At 35.6% G+C, this 20,559-nt stretch overlaps 1 protein-coding gene across 7 annotated transcripts in view; it reads right to left on the bottom strand.

Moving 5' to 3' along the window:
* The window catches only part of MIA2 (MIA SH3 domain ER export factor 2), a 90,703-nt gene that overhangs the window by 25,461 nt on the left and 44,683 nt on the right, over window positions 1–20,559 (bottom strand). For all 7 annotated transcript variants that reach the window (XM_021073969.2, XM_021073975.2, XM_021073967.2 and 4 more), the window contains 9 exons: window positions 19,571–19,679; window positions 17,801–17,847; window positions 16,981–17,071; window positions 13,087–13,225; window positions 8,390–8,491; window positions 6,847–6,907; window positions 6,034–6,069; window positions 2,200–2,267; window positions 564–646 (listed from right to left, as the gene is read on the bottom strand). In XM_021073969.2, the coding sequence (XP_020929628.1) occupies window positions 564–646; window positions 2,200–2,267; window positions 6,034–6,069; window positions 6,847–6,907; window positions 8,390–8,491; window positions 13,087–13,225; window positions 16,981–17,071; window positions 17,801–17,847; window positions 19,571–19,679 (736 nt within the window). The remainder of the gene's footprint in view (window positions 1–563; window positions 647–2,199; window positions 2,268–6,033; window positions 6,070–6,846; window positions 6,908–8,389; window positions 8,492–13,086; window positions 13,226–16,980; window positions 17,072–17,800; window positions 17,848–19,570; window positions 19,680–20,559) is intronic.

The raw sequence follows: 20,559 nt of genomic DNA, 5'->3' as shown, positions 1-20,559 counted from the left end.
AGATGCCAACTCAGTGCATGGACAAAAATATTAAATACATCTTCCAAAGAACTGGTCCTTTCTTGGGGAGAGTTAAAGCAATCAAAACTCAGATTATTAAGGTTTTCCCATCTTTTTAATTAATGCTTTTAAATAATTTAAAGCCAAATGTTTTAACTCTTATTTTTATAATTCGAGCAAATTCCAAACAACAGTTAATATGTAAATAGTCACAGTGCTATTATTCCATTTAAGCATTCTTACCCATTCATTCTCCAAAAAATAATTAATGAGTACCTTTACTATGTACCAAGTGTTCTGCTTTTCAAGGTGCTCAAAGTACTAAATACACATCATTTTTAAAATGCTACTGAGAAAGGGAGGCAGCCATTATTTACATTATTGCTAGGGAAACACAACTCAGAAACTTGGAGACAGTAAGAGAACTTAGATTAGAACCCTAGTTCCAGAACTGAAAATATTTATAAGCAGCAGTGTTAATTCACACTAGTATATATTATATGTCCAACATATATAAAAATATATGTAATTTTAGATGAGGATTTAAAAAAAAAAAAAACTACCTCTGCCAAATGCTGTATTTGGAACATCAAGTGCATAAGGATCTTTTTCTAAAAGTTCAAATTTAAGCTCTGTTTCAGTTAATCTGCAAACAAAGAACAAACATCTCTAAGTTACTCATCCAAGAGAAGCACCCACATTTCAAGAAAAATACCACTATCAAGTACAAGCTCTTCTTCACTATCTCAGTATCTACATACATGAAACAGATCATTTAAAATTACTCTGACCAAAATACCTTTCTACTCCCCCCACTATTTATTTTGAGGTAATAGGTGATAGTGCTATTTTGTTGAGGTTTCTACCTGCTTTGTTGTTTACTTCAAAACAAGACTACAAAGAGTACTTGATATCAGAATCCAAACTCAGGAAACTGAGGCTAGGAGATTAAATGATTTATGGTAAGATGAAAGCACCAGGATTAAAGCACATGGCTCCCAGCTTTGAGTCATGTATATGCTATGAGTACATGTATCCATTGTAATGTTACCCACAGGATTCCAATCATAGCATAAATGTGGAATCTGATTAACCTGTCCTACTACTATTTTACTCCTAAACTTTTTATCTTAAAAATATGACATTTTAAAAGAATCTTATTTCTAGTTCTTGACCATCAGATCTAAAATAAAACATTTAATTATTCAGTTTTAATTTCTGAGCATAAAAGACAAGCAAGAAAACTAAAATTAAATAATGCTAATAACATATTTCAGAAAGAAATTCTAACACTCTGGGAAGACTTCTACAATCTTCATAGAAAAACATTTACTTTTCCCTTCAATTGAACCTTGTACACTTTTATTTTCATTTTGTTATTGTAAAGCAATGCCACTCAATAAATAGAACAGGGAAAAGGAGAAATAATAAACATTTATTCTATCCACTTATCCATTAAAAGATGCTTATACTCTGAGAATTAGTGTATCAGAGAGACTCATCCTTCCTTCCTATCTTCACAGTCTGCCTACCTTTAAAAAAAATCTTGGAGTTCCCATCGTGGCGCAGTGGTTAAAGAATCCAACTAGGAACCATGAGGTTGCAGGTTCGATCCCTGGCCTTGCTCAGGGGGTTAAGGATCCAGCATTGCTGTGAGCTATGGTGTAGGTCGCAGATGGAGCTTGGATCCCGTGTTGCTGTAGCTCTGGTGTACGCCAGTGGCTATAGCTCTGATTAGACCCCTAGCCTGGGAATCTCCATATGCCGCAGGAGCGGCCCTGGAAAAGACAAAAAAAAAAAAAAAAAAAATCTTTAATTTACACTTTTTTTGGCCATGCCCACAGCATGTGAAAGTTTCCAGGCCACGGATCAACTTGTGCCACAGCAGTGACCTCATCCACAGCAATGACAACACCAGGTCCTTAACCTGCTGAGCCACCAGGGAACTCCTTAAGTTACTTTTTACAAAAGAATCTATGAACAGTTTCCTTCTATGGTAGAGTAACCTCTCTAAAGACAAGTGTTATAAACAAAAAAAATCTAGTAACTTCTAGTAAAACAGATATTTTACCACTAGATATGCTGGATTCACTGAAGGTTTTCTTCTTTATCCTTATAAAAGCATTACCTAATTACTAAAATAATAATAATAAAAGTCATAGCTAAAGTTTTTTTAAGTGTTTCTATTCAAATACTTACTTTTGTCTGCTGTAAGCATTTTCTTTCCTTAAATCATTGAGGTTTCTTTCAGCATTCCGAGCTGCCAACTTAAGGAAAACAAAACATTTCTAAGATAAATTTATGAAAATTTAAAATGAAAGAAAACCATAAATAAACATCTCAATAATGGCATACAAGTATCACAGTCACTTAAGTAATAAGTATCCATTTCAGTAAGCTTTTAGGAGTGAGTTTCACATAATCAGAAGACCTGAGTCTAAGGCTAGAGTTTAATCATGTAGTTTCTAATAAAGGCTTTCAGCTGGATGTAAGATGAGGATTAGCATTATTTGGTGCAGTAAATATCCAAATAACAACGACAAGAGCAATGTAATAAAACCCAAGCTTAGGAATGGAGATTCAGTATCATTATGCATGGCAGCAAAGGCTATGGAACAAAGTAATCATCTCTAGAAAGAAATCACTGTAATTCTGTGAAACCATAAGGTCTAAAAGTTTCACAGCATGATGGTAAAGGCCATTTTTTTAATGGCTGAATATAATTAAAGCATGCTACATTTTATTTAAGTACAGATATATATTCCATAGTCTTTTACATTTGTTTAATCACACTTTCACCTAATAAAAGTCAGAGTATGTATGTTACAGAAAACTAAGTTTACGTTTATACCAAAAACATGCAATATACCCAAACAGCTATGGGCAGTGGTTAAACTTGTACAGAACAATGCCTGTTTCCCAGTTATCCTGTGGACTCTCAAGATTAGAAGCAGCAGGGTGTAGAACAGGAGACCTGCTAAACTAATCCAATCCACTAGGCAAATGTAACAATTATAAAAAATGTAGGTAAATTAATTCAGTCTATAACTTTTAACAGGTAAAAAGAACTGTATATCAAATGTGTTCACTTAAAAATGTGAACTACACATGAAAATTGACTTGGGGCAAATATTCACCAAAAAGATGCTTTAACCACATTTTAGCATTATCAGAAAGGTTCTATGCATAAATTTTTCCCATATATAATCACATAAACAATTTTGTACTAACAAAAAAGATTACTACACCATAACATCTTTAGTCAACAAAGTACCAATTCATTTAACTTTTAATAACAGAACCAAAATTATTTCTAAATGTCTATAGTGTAACTTACTCAAAAAAATGTGTAGTTAAAAGTAAGTTCTGCTATGGTTATAGTACGGTATATATTAAAATATACTACAAAAAATATAAAAATGAACTGATGGCAGTGATTCTGACTTGAAAAGTTTACACCTAAATGTTAACAAAAACTATAGTTCCAGTGAATAACCACACTGTATTCTAAAACAGTGTATTCAGAGACTGAATACTTACAATATGCAACAAGGCATTTTATTAGGTACAAGTGTTAAGGAAAAACAAACAGTCCTATATGAAGCAGCTTAACTCTTTGGTAAGGACTAATAAAAATGACCATAGCACTTATCACAGGACATACACACACACAAATACAAAATACTATGAAAGTTTAAAGAAAGAAAAGATTAAATCTACAGGATGGAGCAAACAAATGCTCCATCAAGTAACATCTGAGATTATCAAATTATATATGACAGTAAAATAGTGGAAATAAAAGTTTTTAAAATGGGAAAGGTTTACATAAATTATAAAATGTTCATAGAAAAATACCTATGATACACTAAGTAAAAAAAGGCTATAAAACATTATTATTTTTTTAAATATATATATGTGCTTTGTGTCTAAATGTATTCAAAAAAGTATGGAATAAATTAAAGTAATACTGCTGATTATTTCTCTATATTTTTCTACAGGCCATGAACTTTTGTTCAACGAGTATATTTTTTTTATAAAACCTAAAAAATATCTTTTCACTTGGAGACATGAAGGGCATGTTTGCTGCATGTTTTAATTTAAAATCAATGTCATTGCAACGGGAAAAAAAATAAATTGTTAAAAATATACAGCGGAAAAAATAAATTTTAAAAAATAAAAATTAAAAAAAAATAAAATCCATGTCATTATTTACTAAACAAGAAATTCAATGCACTAAAAGAAGAAGTACAAGGATTAGATTCTAAAAGGTCAAGAGTTCCCACTGTGGTACAGTGGAAACAAATCCGACTAGTATCCACAAGGATGTGGGTTCAATCCCTGCCCTTGCTCAGTGGGTCAGAGATCTGGGATTGCCATGAGCTGTGGTAAACATCACAGATGTGGCTTGGATCCCGCATTGCTATGGCTGTGGCGCAGGCGGGCAGCTGTAGCTCTCATTTGACCCCTAGCCTGGGAACTTACATATGCCGTGGGTACAGCCCAAAAAGCCCCCCCCCCAAAAAAAGAATCTAAAAGATCAAGATCAATACTTCAATCTCCACTCTTCACTCTCTAATCATGTGACCTTGGGGCTGTTTCCTCATCTGTAAGACCTGAATTATAATATGTATTTCACAGAGTTATTCTGTGGATTGAATGAGTCATATATGTAAAATGCCTTTAGGTATAGTGCATAAGAGATATTAACAAACATCTCTTTGAAATATAGTCTGCATCTGAGTATTTAGAAAGTGGTGAGGAGTGGTGAAGAAGACTAAATTCACCTTCAAGCCCAGCTTAATTCAGTAACAAATCTTCACTTGAACCCTCAATACAAAAGCATGTAAAATTTTAGAATTGCCAAGGATCTTGACATTCAATATATCTAATTTCTCACTCTAAACTGAAATCTCCATTCCAAGAAAAATACCTCCAAACTTCAATGTAACAACAGTGATAATTTAAGAGTTAACATTTACTGAGTACTAACAGAATTATCCTATTTAATTATCACAATAACTCTATGAAATAGGTATTAATGATATCTTTTGCCTTGGCTAAGGAAACTGGTGGTAGGTAACAGAGCCAGGAAACCAAGACAGGTTGACTCCAGACCCCAGATTCACCCACTGTGCAACCTGCTTCACCTCAGGGACAAGCCTTCCAAAGGCCAGCTATCACAACCATTTTTTATGTTAGAGGGATCATTCTGGTAATTAGCCAAAATCTACATGCTTGTCACTTCCTCATTCAGTTTCTCTGGAGCACTGACCTATCATTTCTCACAATGGTCTTTTTTGTAATGCATAACATGTAATTCAACAATGAGAGAGTTCCTATTGTGGCTTGGTGGGTTAAGAACCCGACTAGTATCCATGAGGATGCAAGTTCAATCTCTGGCCTCGCTCAGTAGGCTAAAGATCCAGTGTTATTGCAAGCTATGGCATAGGTCACAGATGCAACTTGGATCTGACATTGCTGTGGCTGTGGCAGAGGCTGGCATCTATGGCTCCAATTCAACACCTAGCTTGGGAACTTCCCTATGCCACAGATACAGCAATGTTTTAATGTTTTAAATGTTTTAATGTTTTAAAAAACATGCTAATCGCATACCTCAATTGTATAACTTTTAGAACTAGAAGGTACTTTAGATTATCACTTAGTCTAATCTCACTGCTTAATAGATGAGTAACAAGCCCAGGGAATTTTAAGTAATTTGTCCACAAGTAATTAGTTGGCCATTTAGTGCCTGAAACAAGTCTGTGAACTTTACAACACCTCCCCCCAAACAGAGTATAAGCTCCTTGCAAAGAAGCAATGCACTGAAAGCAGAGAAGGAAAAAATGAGATTTTATAAAAAATGGTGTGATAAGTATTAGTTCATAACAATTTCACTACTGGTAAAATTAAAAGGAATTGATTTCTTTAAATGCTACCTTTATTCTCAGTTGTAAAATTGTACCTTTTAAACTCATCATTTAAATTATGAAAAGAACAATCTGACAAAAGAAACTTAGAAAATTTAACACTTACCCAATTATCATGCGCTTTTTTCTCATGAGAAATACTCTGAAAAAGAAAGTCATTAAATACTATTGTAACTGTTTTTCTTCGTCAAAACACATTCACACCTGGCGTTTCCGTTGTGGCTCAGCAGTAACAAACCTGACTGGTATCCATCAGGATGCAGGTTCGATCCCTGGACTTGCTCAGTGGGTCAGGGATCGGGCATTGCGTGAGCTGTGGTATAGTTCACAGAAGCAGCTTAGACGCCATGTTGCTGTGGCTGTGGTGTAGGCTGGCAGCTTCAGTTCCAATTCAACCTCTAGCTTGGGAACTTCTATATGCCGCGCATGCAGCCCTAAAAAAAAAAAAAAAAAAAAAAAAAAAAATTCACGCCTACCACTATGATTTAGTAACAGCTCATAAACTCAAAAATAACTGGAGCATCACTAAAAAGTCAGTAACACTGTAAAACAAATTTTCACATACACATTGTCTATTATACTTTTAAAACAAAAACTGAATTGTAAAGACAACTAAAATATTTGACTAGTATATTTCTATTTTATACCATAATTAATAGGAGGTGCCAACTAAGAGACAATTAGCCAGACCCCAACGCTGCTATCTATTTATTTATGCAACCAAAATTCCCAAAGCAGCAGCAGTTCACATGGCAACTTTAAAAAGGTCTTTTGTCTCTGAAATATCTGCCTCCTTAGAAATGTTCCATAGCCACATTTAAAACCACAAGAGAGATATACAGCTCATCAACTATACTCCTACATAAAAATAGAGATACAAACAAATCACAACTGTTTTAAGTGATATACACACACATACCTGTCCTTGATAAGAATGAATGGTTCTCTCCAATTCTTCCTCTAGGTCTCTGGCTCGCTTTCTATAAAGAATAAATAATCATTCTATTATTAACACACACTAAGAAATGATAGAACACACTATTTCTACTGAAAATATTAAACACCTATAGTGCTTTGGTTTCATGTAACTCTACTCCACGTTAATCATCTTTATGAGAGTATAAAGTAAATTTTTTCCTAATATACTTTCAACATTAATTAAGCTTTAGGAGTAATACTACTTGGGTTTACCCATGAAAAGATTTAGACGGTATACTGATTCATTTTTCTTTTTCTTTTTATAGCCACACTTGCAACATATGGAAGTTCCTGAGCTAAGGGTAGAATCAGTGCTGCAGCTGTCAACCCATGCCACAGCCACAGCAACACGGGATCCAAACTGCATCTGTGACCTACGTGGCAGCTTGCAATGCTGGATCCTTGATCTACTAAGCAAGGCCAGGGATCAAAACCACATCCTCACAGAGACAACACTGGGTTCCTAACCAGCTGAGCCACAATGGGAACTCCTCACTTTTACTTTTAAAAAGCATGATACTGGGAAATTTATTCAGATGTCTCAATCTTAATAGAACACTAGGAAATTAATGATCTATGAGAAAATGTCTGAATCTTAATAGAACACTAGGACATTAATGATCTTTGAGAAAATATCAATTTATCACCTTTATAAGATTAATAACACAATTCCTTCTTTTGGATAAAACTTAAGCGTACTCTCACTAACGTAAAATGAAGTATCGGGGTTCCCATTGTGGCGCAGCAGAAATGAATCCAACTAGGAACCATGAGGTTGTGGGCTTGATCCCTGGCCTCGCTCTATGGGTTAAGGATCTGGCTTTTTCATGAGCTGTGGTGTATGTAGGTCACAGAGGTGGCTCGGATCTGGCATTATTGTGGCTGTAGTGTAGGCTGGCAGCTGTAGCTCTGATTCAACCCCTAGCCTGGGAACCTCCAAACGCCATGGGTGCAGCCCTAAAAAGAAAAAAATAAAATAAAATGAAGTATCACAACTATATGGACTATCACTGAATGCCCCTTATTTTCTCTGTTGTTACTATTTCTATTATTTTACCTTAGCTCAATTTTTATTGTCTTATAGTCTTATAAGTCTTCCTCATAACTTTAACTGATGCTTACTCTACTTTTGGTTGCATGCTTCTCGAACTGATTAATAGTATATCTATTCTACCCCCATGTGAACCAAAGAACGACCTTAAAATTAATCACACTCATAAAGTTCTTAACATTAATATAAAACCGAGTCTCCATAATTCAAATCCAACTAATGAGAGAGATTTAAAATCGCAAACTCTCACTGAAAGATTTTTCTTTTTTATATTTTTCATATAATGGCATAAAAGCAATACATCAAAATGAAAAATAATGAAACAAAAATATATTTGGAGTTTTTTTGGGGGGATTGATTTTTTTTTTCCTGGTATTGGGCTTTTTGATACCCTCCCCACCTCAAAAAGAAAGTGGTAAAATGTATTCAATACCTATAGGTCTCCAACTCTTCAACAGCATGGCTGATCTTTTCATCAGCTTTGGAAAGTTTCTCCTCCTTCTCTAACCGGTAATTTTCCTCGACTGTTAATTTCCTTAAAATAAAAAGTGTTTTATTTCTTTTACTTTATGTTATAAAATAATCAATTTTATATTTTTATTTATTTCACAACTGACTTATTTTACTGCTTCCCGTAAAGCAATCTGCAAATATCAATAAAAACATCACATGCAAAGAAAAACAATAAACTTGAGTGTAGAATTTAATATTACAAACTGAAATCATAAAGCATCCTGTCTAATACCATACTACTAATACAGAAGTTTCAATATATGTGGAATCTAAAATATGGCAAAAATGATCCTATCTACAAAACAGAAACAGATCACAACCATGGAGGGCAGACGTGTGGTTGTCATGGTGGAGAGGGGATGGAGTGGGATGGACAGGGAGTTTGGGGTTAGTGGATGTGAACTGTTACATTTAGAGTGGATAAGCAGGGAGATGGGATTAAGATGGCGGAATAGAAGGACTGGAGCTCAACTTCTCTCCTAAAAACAACAAAGTCCACTACTAAAGGCTGAGCAATCTTCACCCAAATGGACCGGAAACCTTAAAAAAGATATCCTACTCCAGAAGAAAAAGAGGAGGACACATCAGGAGGTAGGAAGAGCGATTTCGTGATATAAACAACCCCATACCTCCTGGGTGGGAAGCCTCACAGATTGGAAACTAACTGCTTCACAGAGACTCACCTACAGGACTGAGAGCTCAGAGCCCCACATCAGACCCTCATGTGTGGGGATCTGGCACTGGGAAAAAGAGCCTCTGGAGCATCTGGCATTGAAGGCCAGTGGGGCTTGTGCACAGGAGCTCCACAGGACTGGGGGAAATGGAGACCCCATTCTTAAAAGGCACACACAGACTTTCACATTGCACTGGGTCCCAGGGCAAAGGAAAGTCTCCATAGGAATCTGGATCAAACCTGACTGCAGTTCTTAGAAGACATTCTGGGAAAACAGGGGTGAATGTGGCTTGTTGTGAGGGAAGGACATTGAAAGCAAAGCTCTAGGGAATATTCAGCAGCTTGCCTGTCTCTGGAGGTGGTCATTTCGGGAAAACCTGGCCCCACCCATCAGTCAGCTGCTGAGAAGCCCCAGGGCAAACAACAACCCAGGTGGGATCACAGCCCCACCCCTCAGTAAACAGGCTACCTAAAGACCCCTCAGGCACACAGCTGCCTCTAATCCCATCCAGAGACTAAGCCCCACCCACCACAGGGATAGGAATCAGCTCCACCTACCAGTGGGCAGGCATCAGCCCCTCCCATCAGGAAGCCTACAGCAAGCCCCCATACTGACTTCAGCCACAAGGGGGGCAGACACAAGAAGTAAGAGAAGCTACAACCCTATTATCTGTAAAAAGGTCACCACTCCAAAAACCTATAAAAATGAAAAGACAGAGAACTATAACTCAGATGAGGGAGAAAAGAAAAACCCCAGAAAAACAGCTAAGTGATGAGGAGATTCTCAGCCTCCAGGAAAAAGATTTTAGACTGTTGATGCTGAAGATGATGCAAGACATTGGAAACAAACTGGAGGCAAAGAGGGATAACTTACAGGAAACACTGAGCAAAGAGATACAAGATAGAAAACTTAAACAAGAAGAGATTCAAAATACAATAACTGAAATAAAAATTCACTAGAGGCAGCTAACAGCAGAATACAGGAGGCAGAAGAATGAATAAGCAAGGTGGAGGACAGATTAGTGGAAATCACTGATGTGGAGCAGAAAAGAAAAAAAAGATTGAAAACAAATGAAGAGAGTCTCAGAGAACTCTGGGACAACATTAAACGCATCAACATCCGTATTATAGGGGTGCCAGAAGGAGAAGAGAGAGAGAAGGGGACAGAAAAAATATTCCAAGAGATAATAGCCGAAAACTTCCCTAACATGGGAAAGGAACCACTCACTCAAATCCAGCAAGCACAACAAGTACTATATAAAATAAACCCAAAGAGGAACACCCCAAGACACATATTAATCAAACGACCAAAATTAAAGAGAAAATTTTGAAAGCAGCTAGGGAAAAGAAACAAATAACATACAAGGGAACCCCAATAAGGTTATCGGCAGATTTTTCAGCTGAAACTCTGCAGGCCAGAAGAAAGTAGCATGATATACTTAACGTGATGAAAGGAAAAAACCTCCAACCAAGATTACTTTACCTGGCAAGGCTCTCATTCAGAGTTGAAGGAGAAATCAAAACCTTCACAGATAAGCAAAAACTGAGAGAATTCAGCAACACTAAACCAACCTTACAACAAATACTAAAGGAACTTCTCTAGGCAGAAAAGAACAAGAGAAGAAGGAAAGGAAAAACAGCAACAAAAACAAATCCAAAGCAATTAATAAAATGGCAGTAAGAACGCATATATCAATAATTACCTTAAATGTTAATGGACTAAACGCCCCAACCAAAAGACAGAGACTGGCTGAATGGATACAAAAACAAGACCCATATACATGCTGTCTTTAAGAGACCCACTTCACTTCTGGGGACACATACAAATGGAAAGTGAGAGGATGGAAGAAAATATTTCATGCAAACGGGGATCAAAAGAAAGCTGGAGTAGCAATACTCATACCAGACAAAATAGACTTTAAAATGAAGAATATTTTAAGGGACAAAGAAAGCCATTACATAATGATCAAAGGATCAATCCAAGAAGATGATATAAGAATTTTAAATATCTACACACCCAACAAAGGTTCACCACAATATATAAGGCAACTGCTTACAACCTTAAAAGGACAAATCAACAATAACACAATCATAATGGGGGACTTTAACACCCCACTTACAGCAATGGACAGATCAACCAGACAGAATCAATAAAGAAACACAGGCCCTGAAAGATGCATTAAACCAGATGGACTTAAGAGATATTTATAGGACATTTCATCCAAAAGCAACAGAATACACATTCTTCTCAAGTGCACATGGAACATTCTCTAAGATTGATCACATCCTGGGCTACAAATCCAACCTTGGTAACTTTAAGAAAATTGAAATCATACCAAGCATCTTTTCTGACCACAACGCTATACGACTGGAAATCAACAACAAGAAACAAACTGCAAGAAACACAAACATGTGGAGACTAAACTACATGCTACTAAACAACCAATGGATCACTGAAGAAATCAGAGAGGAAATTAAAAAAAACCTAGAAACAAATGACAACAAAGATACGACACTCCAAAACCTAGGGGATACAGCAAAAGCTATTCTAAGAGTTAAGTTTATAGCAATACAAGGCGACCTCAGAAAACTAGAGTGGATAAGCAATGAGGGAACTGTGTTTATCTGGATCACTTTGCTGTACAACAGAAATTAAATAAACATTGTAAATCAATTATACTTTAATAAAAAAGTTAAGAGTTTTCCGTAAGAATTTATCACAGAAATAAGACTATCAAATGTAAACATTAATAAAAAATATTGACTACATATTATTTACCAAGCCTTCTAGTATATAAAGAAGTATTATAATTATTACAATTAGTCACCAATTAATGAATTATGTTTTAATAATTTTTAAATTGGTTGTTAAGTTGTTAAAATAGTGACTGAGCTTCCAGGCCAGTTCACAAAACAAAAAAACTTATACATAATGAATCCAAAGTAAATAAAATTTAGTATTAGTAGTCCAACTTACTACTTCTAGTTCTTTTAACAATAATAGCTAATTTAATGAGCCCTTGAGTATGTGCCAGAAGCTCTTCTTACACCTTTACATATATTATCTTATTATCACAATGGCTCTATAAGAGTAGTACTGTTTACAAAAAGAAAAATGAAGCATAGAGAAATTACATAACTAGACCAAGGCCTATATATAGAGCTAGCAATTAGTGACTCCATTATACATTACCATGCTGTTTCACACTGTATCATAAATAACATTGTTATTAGCCATACTATTTCACACAGTGACATTAATAACACTGGTCCCTCAATAAACACTTTTTTTTTTTTTTATTTTACCGGAGTATAGTTGACTTACACAATTGTGTTAAGAAATACTTTTTGAACACCACAGGAAAACACATTTGGAGTTCTAATTGTAGATGTCTCATCTTTTCTCATAATCTTTGGGGAAGAACATGACAAATCACTGAAGAAATTCTACAGGATAATGGCAAATGTTTTCCATTCTTCACACTATATTAACAATCTCTGAGAAAGCACTTCCCGGGTCAATCATTTCATAAGTGTTATAAGAAAATAAAAGTGATCTCCTTAGGAAAAGCATGAAAGTGTGGTGGGCTTAGAGATGGAAGAGAGGTGTGTTCTTTCAGACTGTGTAGATTTAAAATGGCCAGAAATTCTTTGACACCCCTCCAGGTGAGAGGCAAAGTCTATGCACCCTCCCTTTGCATTTGAGTGAATTCATTAATGATGGAAACTGAGAATTCAAAACACTGCAAACTAATGAATGAAATCACAATGTAACACACATACAGCTAGGATTCTACTCAGCCTCCCATCCCTGCTTTGAGTATCTACAGACAGTATCTTTTTTCTTTGAAGTATTAAACATTACTTGTTAAAATTCTATAATCAAACATTTTGAAACTATTTTACTTCCCATTTAGTGGAGTTACCAATGTAATTTTTATTACCTGTGAAGTGTCATTTCATTTTCTTGATACAGTTCAGTCATTACTTTAAGTTTCTGCTGAAGCTTTTGAATCTCATTCTCAAACTGTGTATTTTCTGACTGTAAAGATGCTTGTTCAGTCTGGAGGTTTTCAATACATTCTATAGAAACATTTTTAAAATCACAAAGGAGCAAATATTCTGTATTGCACATTAACATTTCAGAAGAATAAAAATTACCAAAAATAATAATACACTAAATTCTTTCCAAGAGAAAATCTGTATTTTGTTCAACTAAATACTTTTAATATTTTAATTAAAGAGCTATAGAACTTGCTATAAATTTTTTTTACTTAAAGATTTCTTGGAGTTCCCGTCATGGCGCAGTGGTTAACGAATCCGACTAGGAACCATGAGGTTGCGGGTTCGGTCCCTGCCCTTGCTCAGTGGGTTAACGATCCGGCGTTGCCGTGAGCTGTGGTGTAGGTTGCAGACGCGGCTCGGATCCTGCGTTGCTGTGCCTCTGGCGTAGGCCGGTGGCTACAGCTCCGATTCGACCCCTAGCCTGGGAACCTCCATATGCCGCGGAAGCGGCCCAAGAGATAGCAACAACAACAAAAGACAAAAAAAAAAAAAAAAAAAAAGATTTCTTAAAACCTTCAACATTCTTTTTTTAAATTCTTTTTATTTTTTTAAATGGCTGCACCCACAGCACATGGAAGTTCTCAGGCCAGGGACTGAATTCAAGCCACAGCTGTGACCTATGCCACATCTACAACAATGCTGGATCCTTTAACACACTGTATCAGGCCACGTATTGAACCCGCACCTCCACAGTGACCCAAGACACTGTAGTCAGATTCTTAACCCGCTGCAACACAGTGGAAACTCCCAGTATTCTAATTCTAGCATCTAGTTTTCAGTCTGGGAGCCAAAAGCCACTAAAATTCTCAAGGTTTTGGTGGTAACGGTTTTGAAGGCAAACAGTTCAATACTTAGCTCAATATTTTCTATAAAAGTATTTTCACATGACGAACAATGCCTGTTTTTATTTAGCATAAAGTATATCTGTTAACACTTAACTTCTACCCAGCCTCCTTTTTAAGCCAAAACTTTGATATACACGTCAAGGCAAAAATTTGGATCTTCTGATAACAAGCACTACAAAGTCCTGCTAGGTTAAACCAGATCAAGACTAGAGACAAGAATACCAACTTTAGCTTTGTTTCAACTGCTAAACCATCTAAAAGAATCATCTATGGAAACTAAAATTAACAATTCTAAGTAATTACGAAAATTTTATAATTAGTGCACCAACTGTTTTGAAAATCTCATTTCTCTTCCAAAATAACCTAACTCTTAACTCCTCTAAGATTGAGGTGTCATCTCCCAAAATAAGTTCGTGAATCACCACCACATATCTTAAAAAAAAAACAAAAAACACTGCAAAACTCACTCATTTTCAAGAGGACAGTTTCAAAATCATATTAACAAGCATTAAGATTTTATTAATTATATGTATTGGTATATAATTACTCTAAAATGTCTATTAATCAGTTGTACACACCAAAAAAAATGATAGTCTAAGTAAATACTTTAACATTAAATGATTAAATGCATAGGAAATTTCCACAGAAATATTCAAGTCTACATCAGTTGAAAAGTCTGTTGACCTAAGCTTTAAGCCATTGCTATTATTAAGTCTGAACAATTCTTAACACATCTTTTTTTGTCTTTTTTTTTTTTTTTTTTTTTTTTTTGTCTTTTGTCTTTTTAGGGCTGCACCTGCAGCATAAGGAGGTTCCCAGGCTAGGGGTCGAATAGGAGCTGTGGCCGATGGCCTAGACCACAGCCACAGCAATGCCAGATCCGAGCCGCGTCTGCAACCTACACCACAGCTCATGGCAATGCCGGATTCTTAACCCACTGAGCAAGGGCAGGATCAAACCCACAACCTCATAGTTACAAGTCAGATTCATTAACCACTAAGCCATGACGGGAACTCCAACAAGCCATTATTAAAAAGACATTCATGTTGACTATTATTTCTATTAAAATTGATTATCCCTATTAAAAAAAATAATAAACCAACACTTAAATTTTTGTACTTCTACCTTTATCTATTTTGTTTCAAATCCTCTGTATCTTAAAAGAGTACTATAAATGATTACCAAAAAAATGCAGGATCAGAGGAAAAACAGTTTAGAAGAAAAACTTCCTGTTATGAATAGAAGATCTATTACAGAAATTTATCTTTCAGGACCCATTAAAAAAACAAAGTTAGATTTAGAAGAAGGGTACACATATACACAAGGTCTCTAAGTACTTAGTTTTAGAAAATAAAAACTTTCCAAGAAATTGTATTAAGTGATAGAGTAACTAGTAAACAAATTCCTTGCTATTCTGGCACTTATTACAGTTTCTCACAGTCTATTAATGCGTTAAAATAGAGCTTCCTTGAGGCATGCTCCGTATCTTTTCCCCCTATAAATCACCCATGGTTTTTAGTACTATGCTTTGCATATAGCAACTTTACTGATAAGATTAATGTTTTCCAAAATTCAGAAAAAATCCAACTACCAATGTCACATAAACAGAGCTATAATAATTTTTTTAATATCTTACTTCTGGTAGTTCAGCATTTTCAGGAAGTGTTTTATTATATAGTTCACTTACTGTAAACATTTCTGAAAATACATGTGAGTAAAAAGAAAACAGAAATCTGTCCATAATCCCGTATTCAAAGAGAATCATGGTTGACATTTGAGAATGTCCTCCTCTTACTTTGAAATGCTAATAGGGTGAATTCTTTTTTTTTTTAAATGGACTGTTAATTATATCAACTTGAAAAAGTTTCAAACTAATAGATGCTAACTATTGCATCTGGAGTGGATAAGCAATGAGATCCTGCTGTACAGCACTGGTAACTCTATCTAGGCACCTGCGATAGAGCATGACAGAGGATAATGTGAGAAAAAGAATGTATATATGTGTATGTATGTGTAACTGGGTCACTTTGATGTACAGTAGAAAACTGACAGAACACTGTAAAGCAGCTATAATGGCAAAAATAAAAATCATGTAAAAAATTTCAAACAGAATTTGTTCACAATAAAAAAAACACTATGAACAAAATAAATTAAGAAGATTACAATGGAAAAAAACTAGTTTTACAGGTCTCACTTCACTCTTGTATTTGCTAATATTCTATGCATGTATATTAAAGGACAAAACTATACTGTAGAACGAGCTGTAAAATACAGTAGTACCACTACTAAAAATCAATTTTGCAAATAAAAAAATTTTTTAAATTAAGTTATAATTTGCTACTTTTTAATATCTAATAAAACCATACCACACATATCAATAAGTATGGTTTTACATGGGGTTTTTTTTTGGTTTTTTTGCTTTTTAGGGTCACACCCATGACATATGGAGGTTCCCAGGCTAGGGGTCAAATTGGAGCTGTAGCCTGTGGCCACTAGCCTATGCCACAGCCACAGCCACAGCCACGCCAGATCTGAGCCTCATCTGAGACCTACACCACAGCTCACAACAATGCCAGATCCTTAACCCACTGAACAAGGAGAGGGATCAAACCTGCATCCTCATAGATGCTAGTCAGATTTGTTACCACTGAGCCACGATGGGAACTCCTTGGTCTTACATGTTTTTTTAAAAAAATAATGCCATTAATTTTATATAAATATGGAGGAAATGAAATAGCTTTACCAATAACAACAACAACAACAACAAAAAAAAACAAGACTAACTTTTCACAAATAACTAACAAAAGCAAAAGTGAAAAAAAATCAAACTGTATCTCCCCATAACTGATTCAGTTAATTTACAATTCTCTATAAGGAGATGTATTTATTTAGAACGGCTTTATTTATATAGGTACATACATCACTTACCTGTAAGATCTTCTTTTGTTTTATCCACTTCAGATAATTGAGTGTAAATTTGGTTTCTTTCTCCTTCTAGAGTTTTTAAAGAAGCTTTTAACTTCAAAGAATGGGAGAAGGAGAAGAAAAAAAAAAACAAAAACATTAATTATTCCAAAAAAATCTCACTATACCATCCCAACTCTTTAAAGCTCTTCTATCACTCTGATGAAATTACTGCCTACACAAACCAACATTTTGGCTTCCATCCTGGAAAGTTTAGCAAAGTCATCAAGAGTTGTAAATCTCAGAACAGGAATAGAGAAGATCAGTGACAGATGCTTAAATAGTGGTTATTTCCACTCAGCACATAAGTTTTGATTAAAGTAACCTTCAAACTATGTTACTAAGATTTTCCATAGATCTATAAAGGCCAGGACACCACTACTAGGATGAAAAAGAGAAGGGATAAACCACAAGAAAATGAAGGTAGTATCTACTTCTCAAAATAAGACATGAGGCAATAGGGGATCAGCAAACACTGAGACCAGAGGATGAAGAATGCTCAAAAAAAAAAAGGAAGCATGAGAGAAAATATAGTATGTATTTTTAATATATTCCTTATCCAAAGAAATGAGTGCACACCTTGAAAAATCTTATTATGATAAATTCTAAAAATTAATAATATGAATTTCTAGTTATTAAAAAAAGAAAAAAGCAACTGAGGAAAATTCTGATCACTTATATGGCAACTATAAAATGGCCTTTAAAACAGTTACAAAGACAGATGGATTTAATCCATATCCTACTTCTTTCTCTATATTCTTTATACTTATGTAGTAATGCAAACCTTAGCAGCATGAATCAGCTTCTTCAAAGTTCCTTTTGGCAGAGTATCTACAGTGAAAGACAAAAACATAGCAATAAATTGAGGAAACAGTGCAATACCACAACAGACATTCAAATGATTTCATTAGTTCACTCAATTACAGCCTTATAATCCCTCTTCTTGCTATAATAAAGAATTCAGTATGAAGCAGAACAGTCTCAAACTTGCTCCAAGGAAGCTAAACAAAAAAAGCACTGGGAGGGCCATAGTGTCATCTAACAAGGTTCTTCACCACGAATTCCAAGAACAGAGTTATAACAAAGGTTTGGTATTCCCCTAAATCCAGCCTACAGTCTCAGTTATTCTTAGAATCCTTCAGCATACAAAATATGAGTGGAATTATATTCCAAATTAAAACTATATTAAAAAAGCATGAATTCTAAGTAGAAAAAGTATTATTTCTTACAAGATAAAGTAGAAAAGTATAAACAGAACTCTATGTATGTACTTTGGAATGTACTTTTCTCCCAACATATTTTTTTGTCCTTTTTTTTTTTTTTTTTTGGTTGTTGTTGTTGTTGTTGCTATTTCTTGGGCCGCTCCTGCGGCATATGGAGATTCCCAGGCTAGGGGTTGAATCGGAGCTGTAGCCACCGGCCTACGCCAGAGCCACAGCAACGCGGGATCCGAGCCGCGTCTGCAACCTACACCACAGCTCACGGCAACGCCGGATCGTTAACCCACTGAGCAAGGGCAGGGACCGAACCCGCGACCTCATGGTTCCTAGTCGGATTCGTTAACCACTGCGCCACTACGGGAACTCCTCTCCCAACATATTAATGTTACCATCAAAGAAAATCTTTTACAAATCACACTTCCTCCTTAATAAATTTGTTAATTATACATGGGATAGAGGGAGAGAAAAGAGAAAGGGCATAAAGGTCAGAAAGAACTATCACTGGCAGAAACTGGATGAGGATACGCGAGACCTCTCTATACGATTTTACAATTACCTGTGAGTCTATAATTATGTCATAGCATATGGAAGTTCCCAGGCCAGGGGTCAACTTGGAGCTACAGCTGCTGGCCTATGCCACAGCCTCAGCAATGCCAGATTCAAGCTGCTTCTGCAACCTGCACCACTGCTCACTGCAATGCCAGATCCTTAACCCACTGAGGCCAGGAATCGAACCTGCGGCCTCATGGATCCTAGTCGGGTTCATTACCACTGAGCTATGACGGGAACTCCAAGGTGTTCCTTTTTTAAGTCAAAGGAATTGGTCTGAAAACACACTAAGTGGCTATACTGAACATAATTCTGCTGAGTTTCCAGATGGCAATCAGCAATGGCAATATGAATTCGAGATGGCCTACATTAAAATACTGTAGCCATCTGAACCATCTACCTAAAGCAAAAAAAGTATCCTGAGACAATCATTTATCTAACACCCATTTTTCAAACTACTCACCTATCCATTGTAATTAGCTTACGGTTCAGAAAAACGGGCATGGAAATGACTAGGACGCAATGTGAAGGCTGCTATAATGTACAACATATAAAAAGAACAGAGGGAAGAGAGGCTGTAGGTTTGTCTGAGAGGATGAGAAAGATATACCATTAAAGGTGTTATCTCAGCTGAAATGTAACTATATGGATAGTGAGAGAGAGACAAGGTATTATACAAGTACATAGAGAACATGGTGCACATGGGAAACTAGAAAGGAAATACAAGAGCCATTATCATTTGCAGCAACAGAGGATGAGTCATGACTTAGATATTAAGTATGTACCATTTTCTGAATCATTCTTCATTTCCAAGTCCAAGTTATCATCATTTGTTATGTCTTCTCCAAGCACAGCAGACCAATCTTTCATCTTTAGCAAGCGCTCAGTCAGAGACTTGACATTTAGCAAAAGGGGGAAAAAAAAAGAGAGAGGGTCATGTCATATGCTAACGAATTTACAACTTTTGAATGTATAGTTGTAGTCCAAACATCAATCCACATTACTAACAGTTATATAGAGCTCTTCTGGTCCACCTGGCATAAAATACGTAAATACTCTCAAAAACTAACACTCTATTTAAACTCTGCAAGTGAAAAACCAAAGCAGGTTATTCCTAAATCAAATACAATACTTGATATGCCAATTTTTGCTAAATGTGTGACATGACTATCAAGGAACAAAACATTTTCTTATATGCTATTTCTCACTTGGCACAATAAGAATGGTCATTAACACGACAGTAAATTTCGTGTGGTCAAACAAATCCTCAAGTGAGGTACATGATATATGTGACAAGACCACCGATTTCAGATTTGATTTATTCAAGTAAACAACTACCTAAGGAGCTCAACTGACAAAGAAAAAATAGAAAATCGGAATTCGAACATTAGAGAATTTCCAACAGTATTTTTGAATTTTTTTTTTATAAAGGAAGATTTTCTTACACAAAAAGAATAAAATAGACTGTTCTATGTATTTCTGTGGAAGGACCCACCTAAAAACCCATTCTGCTCTACAATTTCCACCCTTCGATCTCCTCCCTCTTGAGAGTTCCAGGCACAAATATGATGGCCTACAGCTTTGAGAAGAGCTTGAGATTATCATCTCATTCTTGTTCTGTTAGGAAGAATCCCAAGTCCTTTAGTAAAGTAAGTTTAGGGGAAAAAAAATAAAACAATATGCCAAATTATGAGTACAATTCCTAAAAATGGAATCTCAAAAACATTTTTAGTAGCAAAAATAGCATAAATGTATAGCTTTCAAGATGACAACA

The sequence above is a fragment of the Sus scrofa genome, chromosome 1 (genome assembly GCF_054392235.1).
Source record: "Sus scrofa isolate SSC_HxYL_T2T_F1_AM1 chromosome 1, Sscrofa_HxYL_maternal_Yorkshire_Landrace_v2.0, whole genome shotgun sequence".
Lineage (NCBI taxonomy): Eukaryota > Metazoa > Chordata > Mammalia > Artiodactyla > Suidae > Sus > Sus scrofa.
This window is presented reverse-complemented; position numbering and strand designations above follow the sequence as displayed.